At 41.1% G+C, this 12,004-nt stretch overlaps 1 protein-coding gene across 1 annotated transcript; it reads left to right on the top strand.

Moving 5' to 3' along the window:
• Positions 1–2,372: 2,372 nt before the first annotated feature.
• Positions 2,373–11,272, top strand: LOC124265705 (solute carrier family 22 member 7-like). Its single transcript, XM_046700508.1, has 10 exons — positions 2,373–2,591; positions 5,652–5,872; positions 6,388–6,618; positions 6,805–7,007; positions 7,571–7,876; positions 8,317–8,451; positions 9,128–9,213; positions 10,113–10,233; positions 10,462–10,534; positions 10,936–11,272. Exons 1-10 carry the CDS (start codon positions 2,453–2,455, stop codon positions 11,116–11,118), a joined length of 1,698 nt encoding a protein of 565 aa, XP_046556464.1. The 5' UTR covers positions 2,373–2,452; the 3' UTR covers positions 11,119–11,272.
• The last annotated feature ends 732 nt before the right edge of the window (positions 11,273–12,004 follow it).

The raw sequence follows: 12,004 nt of genomic DNA on the forward strand, positions 1-12,004 counted from the left end.
TACGTTTGGTCCGTGGAAATTACAACACGCCGCATCGTAGGTGGGTCATCGAGCAGTAAACGTTGGGCGATACTCTTCACGTGCCTAGTCGCACGTGCTGTGCACATTGACTTAGCGAAAGACACGAGCAGCAGTTCCTTCAGTAACTATCTTAGACGATTTATATTACTGCTTTACGAGGCGAAGTGAAACAGTTCAGATCCGATCGTGGAACTAACTTTGTTGGTGCTACTGATTCATTGTGTATCAATTCCATCAATGTAGAAGAGGAGAAAACTTCCTCTGTGAAAATGGAGTGACATGGATCTTCAACACTCCTTACTCCTCCCATATGGGCGGCGTCTGGGAACGGTTGATCGGTGTTGCACGCAGGATAATCTATGCCATGTTACTCAGCAATCAAAGACCACTTACCCATGAAGTGTTGTCTACATTCTTATGTGAGGTAACCGCCATAATGAATGCTCGTCCAATCACAGCCGTGTCAAGCGATTCAGAGCAGCCTCTCATCTTATCCAACTCAACTCTGCTCACACAGAAGACCTACCGGGTACCCAGTTTCTGTGCCAATGGATCTGTAGATGTGAGCGACATGTACAAGTCTAGTGGAGGCACGGACAGGCCCTCGCTGAACAATTTTGGAAACGCTGACAAAAAGGACAAACATTGTGTTCGCAATGCCTGGCCTCTTGGTGTTATAGAAACTGTGTACACAAATCAAGCCAACCTAGTCAGGAAGGCTTTCCTCCGTGTATACAAAGACAATAAGTGTGTACTGTACACAAGACCAATTACAAATTTCGTGTTACTTATGTGATTCTTCATATTAAGACTGACAAAAAATGTGAGAACTGTGATTGTCAATTCTTCTTGACAGCCTCATCTGCAAATGGGATTTAACTTTAATCTGTATTACTTATATTCTATTTATAACTGTGAAGTTTATATCCGAAATCAGAAGGGGAGTGTCATACTGCGCAGCGTGAACACGTGTACTTCTCACGGGAAGCACCTTTCTCATACAATTCCTACCCTGCAAATGGTTTCAAGTTGACAGATACTAGATGAGGTACATCAACAGGTTCTATCTTCCAGCCACGTGGCATGATCCACAGCACATGAAGATGAAGATGACAGTTTGGATAGTACCTAAACTGATTATGTGTTTTAAATTTTCTATTTGGAAAAAAATTGTTATTCTGTGATATCATACCGCATTGTTGCTTGTTGTTATGAAAACGATCGGTGCTGCTACTGGACTTTAAATTTCTGTGCATTATTTGATGTTATTCCAATCTTTTAATGCAAAAGATAATAACATGATTTGTGGTGTTTTCCTTAATCAATCTGTATGATTTGACACTAGGCATCGTGACACGCCCCTGAAGAGATGTGGTCTCAAAAGTCAGTTCACAAATTCAGACTTGACAACGACGACGCATAGACGACACTTCGATTGAAGAAAGCTTGGGGAATGTTGTTCCATGTCTGAACCAACGTTTGTTCCAATGGCTGATTCTTGGCTTGACGTAAACGTTGCTCCATTTTATCCCAAGCGTGCTCGATATGCGACAGGTCCGGAGAAACAGCTGACCAGGGGAGTACCGGAATGTTCTGCTGTCCCAGGAAATCTGTCACAACACGAGCGACATGTGGGCGGGCATTATCTTGCTGAAGCGTGAAGTTACGCCTCTGCCTTTTCATGAACGGCTGCACATGAGGTCCAATGATCTCATCCCTGTATCGCAGACCCGTCAGATTGCCATTGACAATGACAAGTTGTGTCCAACCATGAGATGTGATGCTCCCCCATACCATAACCCTTTCGCCACCAAACTGTCGACGTTGAACAACGCCCGCGTCACCTTCAGGATTCAAAAAGTGTACAAAACGTAAGTAAGTTCATATTGTGGACGTGGCACCCGCGATACATGACATCAAATCCCATGCTAAATGCTTTGCTACATCTATGTTTCATAACTTTTCAAATAACCTTATTTTATGCAATTTTATGGTGTGTTCAGTTACTTTTTCCGTAAGTATATACGTCACGTAATTAGAGAATCCAAGGCACTTACTTGAACCATTACGGTGTCTGGAAAGTACGACTTTTATAGTATATAAGGAAACGTTTTCATAAAGAGAAACAGGTGACAGAAAAATGAATTTTACAGTTTCACTCTACCGCGGCCGTCCTGTTATGTATAGGTTTGGGTAAAGAAATGACAGCGGGGTAATGACCTCTTACCTGGCAAGGCTTAGACATCTACAAGGGGGCGGGAATTGCATAAATAGAGATTATTACACTTCAGTTTTCATATCTTGCCCGATATCATCCCGAGACACCCATATCTGACCGAGGCCGTGAGGCCGAGGTCAGAGACGGGTTGAGGGAACACAACACAGACATAGAGAACAGGTGGCAGAGTCGGCGGTGTACAAGGGGGAAAGGATGGCAGACAAAGCTTCTTCAGTTGACCAAGTTCTTGATGCACTGGGAGGTACAGGACGGTACCAACTGTTTCAGTACTTCGTGTGTATGTTCTCGGCATTGTCAGCGTCCTTCCAGCTTCTCAACATCGTGTTTGTGGGTATGTTGATGTGTATTGAATAACATTACCCATACTCAAGCTGTTTTAACGTTCATATCTTCACTTTTCATACGATATAGACATATTGACGTTTCAGAAAACATCACAACCCAAGATATCCCATGTGTTATCATCACTAATGGACTGTGCACTTTCTGATTCCCGCGGAACGCGACCACGTCAAGTCCCTGCTAACTCCTTCCATGATCGTCTTGGTTTAGAGACATTATTAACAGAAGACAATTTGCTCGTATTAACGCTGTAGTTGTCTACTCAGGGAGATCATTATGGATTAGAAGATATGTACAGCTTTTGAGAAGTGCAAACGAATGTTTCCAGCGCTGGGCCTAACCCTACACCCGTTGCGATTGTTGTGTTCAGTGCTGGACCTACAGTCCGCTTGATTTCATTTGAGACCGATGAATTGCTCACTAACACAAAAGCTAATAAATGCAACAAAACCAAATTTTGCACAGTCACATGAAATCAACAGACCAACTATGATGATTTGTCTCATAATTTTCGACACACGAATAAAAAAGTTCTTTAACAAACGATCATTATCTTGTTGTCACATATCGCTATTTTTACGAGGGGGGACCACTTGCTGGTAGAACAGCCAGGTGTGCTAGTTGCACGTATGAAATTAAAATTTTACTACACACGCTTGTTGAATTACCTTTCTGTTCTGTCAGCAAGTGGTCCCCCCTCGTAGAAAATAGCGGTAAGTGACAACAAAATATTTATCGTTTGTTAAACAACTTTTTCCCCTCAAAGGGATCGATATTCGCCCCACAGTGATCAACTACAACCTCTGTAGTCAGCAGAGCCCCATCGTTACCGGCGTTACGTTGCACCAGTAGGCTGAATACTTGGGGTGGGGGGTGGGTTTGCAACCAAATGGATTCAAGCTAGGAGAGCCCTACGTCGCAAAGCTCCTGACAGAGGGTGATACCTTCTGGTGTCTACAAACTCAAGTGGACTCTTAACCGCGCGAGAAATGTGGAGTGGTGTCGACCATATCACTGCCTATGATTGACGACAATAGAATTTGCTATTGCAATCCAAATAAAGTTTGCCTTCCACGACCTAAGAGACAAATCGGTCTCAGACGGACAAGGCTTCCGTGAGTTTGTACTCACAAATTTTCGTCATTGGCGACGACGGTCGTCAGATTTGATCATGGTTTAGAACTGGGTTCCTCGTGTACGTGTCCCATTGGCGGTCAACAACCAACCGTGGGATAAATGTACAATTTGAGACAAAATATGTTGTTGGGGTTGTTTAAATTAAATTTCACAAAACAAAACATAGTTATTATACTTATCCTACCTTCCCCCAACACTCTTACCATCGCAATTGTACCAGTCTGTACGCTGTACGAAAGACAATGAGTTATCTTGGCACGCCACGTGATCAAGTTTCGCGGAAATAAAGAAGTGGACAGTCCATTGTTAGCGACGGTTGTCACGGTAACTAATGGGATGTGTTTGAGTGAGGTGTTGTATTTATAAAGCTGGGAACCTGTATTATCTATATACTGTCGTAATTACATCATATCCTCAGATACTCAGTATGTTGTTTAAATCGGCAGATTAAATCACGAATATCGAAAGTTTACCGAAGTGATGGGATGGTTCGGGTTAAATGTTTGCTATCAGTCTGGTGCCCGTTTGGGGAAGATTTTGTGTCATCAATGTTTTGCAGTGGCAGGAAGGTGGCATAGGTGTTAATGTTTCATCTAATTTTAACACGTTGTGTTCACTTATGTTTGCTGATGATGTTTCTGCACTTTCTGATACATGTAATCGGTTACAACAGTGAGTGAGTTTAGTTTTACGCCGCTTTTAGCAATATTCGAGCAATATTCCAGAAATGGGCTTTATACATTGTACCCAGGTGGGGAATTGTACCCGGGTCTGCAGCTTGACGAGCGAACGCTTTAACCACTAGGCTACCACACCCAGTTACAACAGAAGATAAATGCACTTGAAAGTTTAAACAAACTGGAATGTCAATTAATCTTAGTAAAACAAAAGTTCTTGTGTTTAGAAATGGTGGGCCCTTACGGGAATATGAAATGTGGTTGTAAAATGGTAATCCTATTGAAACTGTATCCTTTCATAAATATCTAGGACCTGTATTTACACCAAAACTTGTATGGAGTAAAGCTCAAAGCTGTCTGTTATCTCAAGCTAACAAGGCAATATTTTCTATAAATGGTTTTCAAAAAAAGATGGGAAGAGTAAAGTGTAAAGACTTATTTAAGATTTTTTACTGTATGGTTTCACCTATTTTGTGTTATGGGTCTGAGATTTGGGATACTAACTATTGTAACATCATTGAGTCTATTCAAGTAAAAGTTTGTAAATATTTCTTGAAATTTGGTAAACATACCTGTAATAATATGGCTGCAAATGACTAAAGTAATTAAATACTGGTGTCACCTATTGTATGTGCCTTATAATAGACTGCCAAAACATTGTTATATTATGCTCAAGTCCTTAGATGATGCTGGCCGCACTATTTTGTTTTAGTATGGTTTTGGCTATGCATGGATCCGTCAGGATGTTGGCAATGTTGATTATTTCATATCTTTGTTTAAGCAGAGACTTTCGGATAATCTAAAACAATGTTGGTTCAATTCAATTCAAAATTCTAATAAATGTTTTTATTACTCCCACTTTATGACACTTTTAAATATGGAAAGCTATTTAAATTCTGAAATTTAGATGTGGAAAATTTTAATTTAGCAGTTGAAACTGGAAGATACAATAAAGTTAATTACAATGAGAGATTATGTTTATTTTGTAAATTGAATGACGAAAATGACTAACCGATAAATAACACTAAATGTCACTATGTACGTAAAATCCGCTGATTAAAACATCACTGATCATGGCCGGATACAGAAATATAGAGACATACAATAACCTTTTCCTTGGAATTATACTATAGACGCAGCTGGACACCAACAGGAACTATAAAGATTTAGAACAATCATTATCACCCAAATTCCTGGATTTACATACGCTATATTTTTGGGTTTTTGTTTTGTAGGTAGATATGTGGCCCATACCTGCAAACCGCCCGCCAATACATCTGATATCTACCACGTCATTGACAATGAACTCTTTCAAGCCAACAACAGCAAGATCTACTTTGAGAAATGTAACATACGGGTTGAAGCCAACATTTCTGGTGATATCTCCACCTCCAATTTGTCCTGTATCTATGGATACGAGTATGTGGAAGGGAAAGATACTTCGCTGATGTCTGATGTGAGTTGAAGGTTTTTAATCCTTTCAGTTTGCTTGGAAAGATTTGATATGACAACACTCTGACCATTAGGTTAATATTTTCATAAAAACCTCTGTTGTGGTTTAAACATTACGTTTGGATACTAGTTTCAGCGCTGAAACAACTTTAAGAATTTTTAATGTGTGGAAGTTAAAACAGTCTTAGTTCTACAGCTATTGTAGATCTTTGTTAAAGTATAGGAATTACAAATGTCTGAGCGATACAGCCGCTACACGTCTGTGAACAAGTATAGGAATTACAAGTCTAAGTGCTGCCTGTCTATGTTAAAGAATAGGCTACAAGAATGTCTGCGCTACAACTTTCATAACTCCATGTTAAAGTATAGGCGTACAACACCTGCAACTACTGGACGTTTTCGTTAAAGCATACACGCAGAACAGTTCAGTAGTCCTACACCTATAATGACTTTCAGTCATCATTTAATGGAGTTTTCGCCGCTTTCTTTCCATCTACATTTACATCGTCATATTTACAGATGGACATCGTGTGTGACAGAGCACATTTACGGGGATTTGCCCAGACGCTTCTCATCATAGGGCAGGGTATTGGAGCGTTCGTTCTTCCCCCCTTCTCGGACCGTTTTGGCCGCCGCCCTGTGCATCTTTTCTCCCACCTTTGTCTTCTTGGATTGGGATTGGGAGTCGCCTTCGCACCTACCTACACCGTATTTCTTGTATTACGAGTGTTCTTGGGTTTTGTGCAACAGGTAAATTTGATCTGATTTATACATCAACTAAACTCGAAGGAATTACCAGAAACGTCAATGTAACTCATCGGCAATTCTAACGGAAAGCTATGGTCTTAACGCATTAACACACATTAAATGATATGGTACTACTTCAGATGACTTTTCTACTGACACAAGGTAACATGTAGTTTACGTCCTTTGTAGGGAATAGTATTGACGAATATGACAATTACAATTGAGGTTTTCCCCTCTCGTCATCGGAAGCTGAGTTGCCTCTTTACCTCTATAATATGGACATTTGCCACCGCATCCATCGCCCTGATCGCCTACCTGATGCAGACCTACTCCTGGAGAACTATACAGCTTGTGTACTGTTCTGTGTCCTTATACGTCTTTGTCCAGTACTTGTGAGTAATTGCACCTTCTGTGAGCTTTATGCTAAAACGCGATTTACCTTTTCTTGAAAGTGTTTCAGTAATGTCTTGTGCTACTGTTGCTGTCTGATTCTCACCGGACCGCCATTATTCCCTGCTGGAACTATTATTGTAAGGAACCAGCTATCGGTTACACCTACTCACTCACTCACTATTATTGTAAGGAGGGTACATACTAAATCAGCTGAACACGTGAACTGATCATGTCTTAGATATGTTTCATTTCACCTTGTATGTGACAATTATTCAGAACACTTTGACATGAAACATACTCTATTTTACCTTTGCTGTTCGCACACGTGTACGTCCTAGATGTACGTTGCGGAATGATGAAAACAGATAGGACAAAGGATAGAGCATTCATGATACTTCTTATTGTCATATATTGTATGATTTAACAGAAAGAGATCCAGTTCATTAGAGGAACTCCTGACACGCTAAATGATACAGATCTATGTGTTCCAACAGGCACATGTATTGCATTATGGTTCCCCGAAAACCTGTAATGGTTGTTACTTTCATTCTACCAATTCAAGCTTGCTGGACGAGTCTCTGTCCTGGTTGATCACCAACAACAAGACCAATCAAGTCACTAAGAATCTCAAGAAAGCAGCTCGCATCAGCGGTAAGGACTATCAAACAGTTTTGAATGTTTACAAGAACATACAGAAACAACAGGAATCTGAGAACAGCCTCACTCAGTCTTTAATTGGAAGCAAAGACCAGGGCCTCAATGGAAAGAAGACAACTCTGAAAGAAAAGGATAAGACTAAGCCTTCATTCTTAGACCTGATGAAAAGAAAACGACTGGCCGCGAATGTGTTTGTATTGTGGTTTGTATGGTACGTCAACCCACTTTCTCAATGAGTCAACCGAAATGAATATAATTGTGACGTAATAGTTTGGGCTCGGACCGAGTAGGAATGAACAATTCATGGTCAATGTTCAACCTCTAACTGTGTCACCTGCAGCTTGGAACAGCCAACAAGTGACAGATATATTGGTGACCTAACCAAGGTATCAATAAAGTATCTGCCAGAAAAATGGCTCTACACCTTTGAATCCTTACATAATACGTTATGAGAGTCATCGTAATTATCGAGTCCTCCGGATCTAAAACACTGCTATGTGTGTCACTTCTATTGGTGTTTCTAAATGTACAGATCTCATACATATCTCACAAAGGGTTTTTCGAGAGTCAGTCTCAGTGCCTCACTCATAAAGATGTCTCTTGTATTGCTCGTTTCTGATGTTTGCTGTGATGCCAGTGTTTATGTTTCAGGATAACAGACAGTTTAACAGTGTTTGGACTATTCATGATGTCATATTCTCTAGCTGGTAGCCCTCACTTCAATTTCGTGCTTTACTCTCTCCTTGAGGTTCCGTCAGTTCTTGTCCTCTACTTCATGGTCGACAGGTACACCCTTTCCTGACATGATGAATGAATTATGAACACGCTCCGTGTACCTTCACTGAATGGAATATGGTTGGCCCGGTATATGTGCAGAATTTCATATAGATATATATATAGATACATACATAGATACATACATACATACATACATACATACATACATACATACATACATACATACATACATACATACATACATACATACATACATACATACATACATACATACATACATACATACATACATACATACATACATACATACATATTCGGTTTACCATGATCTAAATCGTGTTCTGGGGTTACATCAAAGTCGAATAGACCTGTATCACATTGAGCTTTCTCCTCTCATCAAACCGATCTGTTTTTGTGTCAGTTGGGAGTGTTGTTTTTACTATATGCGACGGTATCTGTGTCGAGTATCAAACATGTTAAAGGGGCAGAGTAACCCGGATGGCTATGACGACGACCTACTGTTAATCGAGTCTGGACCAAGCAAACCAGTGACTCAAAGCGTGATTAACATGAACGACATTAGTGTACGGTGGGACACCGTTCTCTTCAATCTGTTGAAGCTAACGCCTATAGTTACCTTTTCCAATTATTGTAATGAAGAATGTGTAGATTGCCTCAGGTGTACGTGCACTATATATAAATGCTACTTTGTTATATTTGACAGATATGGTCGCAAGAAGACAAGCATGACTCTACATGGCACCGCTGGTATTGCTCTGCTTGCGGCAACCGTCTGCAAATCTGTAGGCAGTAAGTAATGAATCGATATTTATTCTCTACCAGTTTGAAAACTTAACACTTGATAACCTGATTTCCACAATGGAAGAAGTGTGTGCATGATTATGAAGATAGATGTATAATATTATCATACTGCTGTCCAGGTAACAATACCTACGATAATTAGTGGATTGAGGCATCATGTTATTGGAAAAATCCATAATGTTCCATGATCCCCCAATGCACTTCGGAACAGAAGAAGTCAATAATGAGTATGACCTCCTACGGCGGCCGTGACGGCAACACAACATCTGCTCGTGGAAAACCTGCCGGAAGTTGTGACGAATGTTTACACAGGTTCGTGCATGTCTGGGATTGATTCATCTGTTCTCGCATCCCTCCACCGAGCTCATCTCAATTGCGGCTGATCTCGTTCAAGCCTAGGAAACGGGAAACCCAGTCAGTGACATGAACACCGTCTTATTAAGAAGCGCATCAGAATTGCAGTACAAGGCGTAGCGTTGTCACGTTGAAAAGTCAGCCCAGGATGCATGAAGGCAGGTGGACTGTAGTTAAAACTCGGTGCCGATACGCAACTGTATTCCACTAGACGGGAATGAACCGTTTGCACAAAATGCTCCCCAAGCCATTACGTTGCAAAATCAAACTGGTACAACCCCATGATAATAACACGGTGGGGGTCTACGTCACCCGTTCCCTGCTATCGACAAAGCGCAATGGGAAGCCTGACGCGTTACTGAAGACACACCTGTCCCACTGCCTCTAGTTGATCCTGGTTTGTCTGATGATCCAGATTGATCACCCATATACACACTTTTACCCAGCAATATAATTTGTTATGTTCGGTAGGGTAGTGATCAGAATGGTATAGCATGCTGGCATTTACAACATATTTTACACGCTGGTTCCAGAAGGCAGCTCATGGTCTCCGATTGCTGTCACTATCTTCTCTTTTATCGGGATGTTCGGGGCGTCGGGGGCATGGGGAACGTCCTGCCTCTTCACACCAGAAATGTTTCCAACAAATATGAGGTCAGTATTCTTTGATATGATCAAACCTATACCTATTTATACATTTCTTTGGGGCTCTTTCAATTAGATTAAATAATAATGGAACATATCCCAATATTTGGAGACGGACACTGCTGTTTCGATGCACACATTCCGAACACCTACTTCAAAATTATTGTCTGTTAATTATTCATATTTTCACAATAAATTAATTCACTTACATGGAAACAACAAAGTAACTAATTTCAGAAATTTTGGACTGGGGACTTCGTCTGCCTGTTCTCGGCTTGGTGGGATGTTGGCTCCTTTCTCGAGTCTCCTTGTAAGTATGACCAGATTCAACGTCAACGCTTAGTTGTATCATCATTATTCCTTGTGTAGTATCAAACTGGTAAATTTGCACAGATCGCGGTTCGCAGTTTGGTACCGTTCATTATAGCTCAGTTAAGTTTCAGGGAGTTATTAAGGTTCTACACCGGGTTTAGCATGATTACAACGATCTTGCACTTATTTTTTATAACTGGTCCTTTTCCTAATCATTTCTTGGTATTGAAATTGAACCTGAACATGGATCCACGCAAATGGGATACGATGACATACATCAACAAAGTCCGGGTGGGATGGGTATGGGCGGGGTTTGCATTTGAAATCAGCACAGGGACGTTTTATGCACCATTGAAGCCAGTTTAGATTAAAATACCGTATTTGTTCACATAAATGCAGGCTGGATACGTGGAGTGGGCCCCTGGAACCATCTTCGGAGTGTGCTGTCTCCTGGCTGCCGTCCTCGTGAACGTCCTGCCAGAGACGATGGGGAGAGAACTCCCTCAAACCCTGGACGACGTGGAAGCATGGCACAAGAAGACGGACGCCAAAACAGCTAAAGATATGGACAATTCTCCTTAGTATCTCGGAACTGAGAATTTCCTGACCCTAATTTCGAGAAAACAATAATGATGTGTGAAATTTGGTTCATTGGGTAAAGAAGCCCACCATAAAATGTTGTGAAAAGCCAGATATATGTATGACTGATGATGCTACAAATAAACAGTTAACCTGACTATTTTTGTGCGTTCAGTACACATTTGACCTTACAAGTGTAGCGTCACGTGTCTACTTATTAAACTTTACGGGAAACAGTTCGCTGTCAAACAGAACATATACATACACACCTGCATATACATCATGGCACATCTGCCATTGCGCCAGGCAAGGGATACAGGCAATTGTTGGTGGAAATTGTGTGAACGGTGTGTGACACAGGAGGAGGCAGGACACATTTACCCTTTTCGCGCATACATGGTGACGTCATTGATTTTCAGTGGTCCACTGATATGATAATCAGAGCTCAGGGGGCATGGTGGGCGAGCTGTGTAAGGCGCAAGGCTAGTGATCCAGTGAGTTTGAGGTGCCGCGATCGAGCCCACCTGTGACAGGGTGTAAAAATCTCGGAGTCAACTTTGCATGCAGACTCTTTCAGTGTTGTCACAACCCCTAGTGTACAGTACATAATCCTGTGCACTTAACAGAACCCATGAATCCGTTGGTATAAGGCCAGATGGTGGCCACATGAATACGTGCAAACACCTATAGTTTGGCATGAAATGCATGTGGACCCGGTTTTTTTTAAATATCTCTTCATCCAATGACCCAATCGATCTCAAACTGTGCAAGTGGATGTTTTGTCAGACAACCTTATTACATTGTAAATCACCGATTTTATGCATTTGTATCAAAGAATCTGTCTATGTAACTGTCAACAAAATAAACAGCAGAACGCAAACTGCTTGCA

The sequence above is a fragment of the Haliotis rubra genome, unplaced genomic scaffold, assembly GCF_003918875.1.
Source record: "Haliotis rubra isolate DU_JTF1 unplaced genomic scaffold, ASM391887v1 Scf99, whole genome shotgun sequence".
Taxonomy (NCBI): Eukaryota; Metazoa; Mollusca; class Gastropoda; order Lepetellida; family Haliotidae; genus Haliotis; species Haliotis rubra.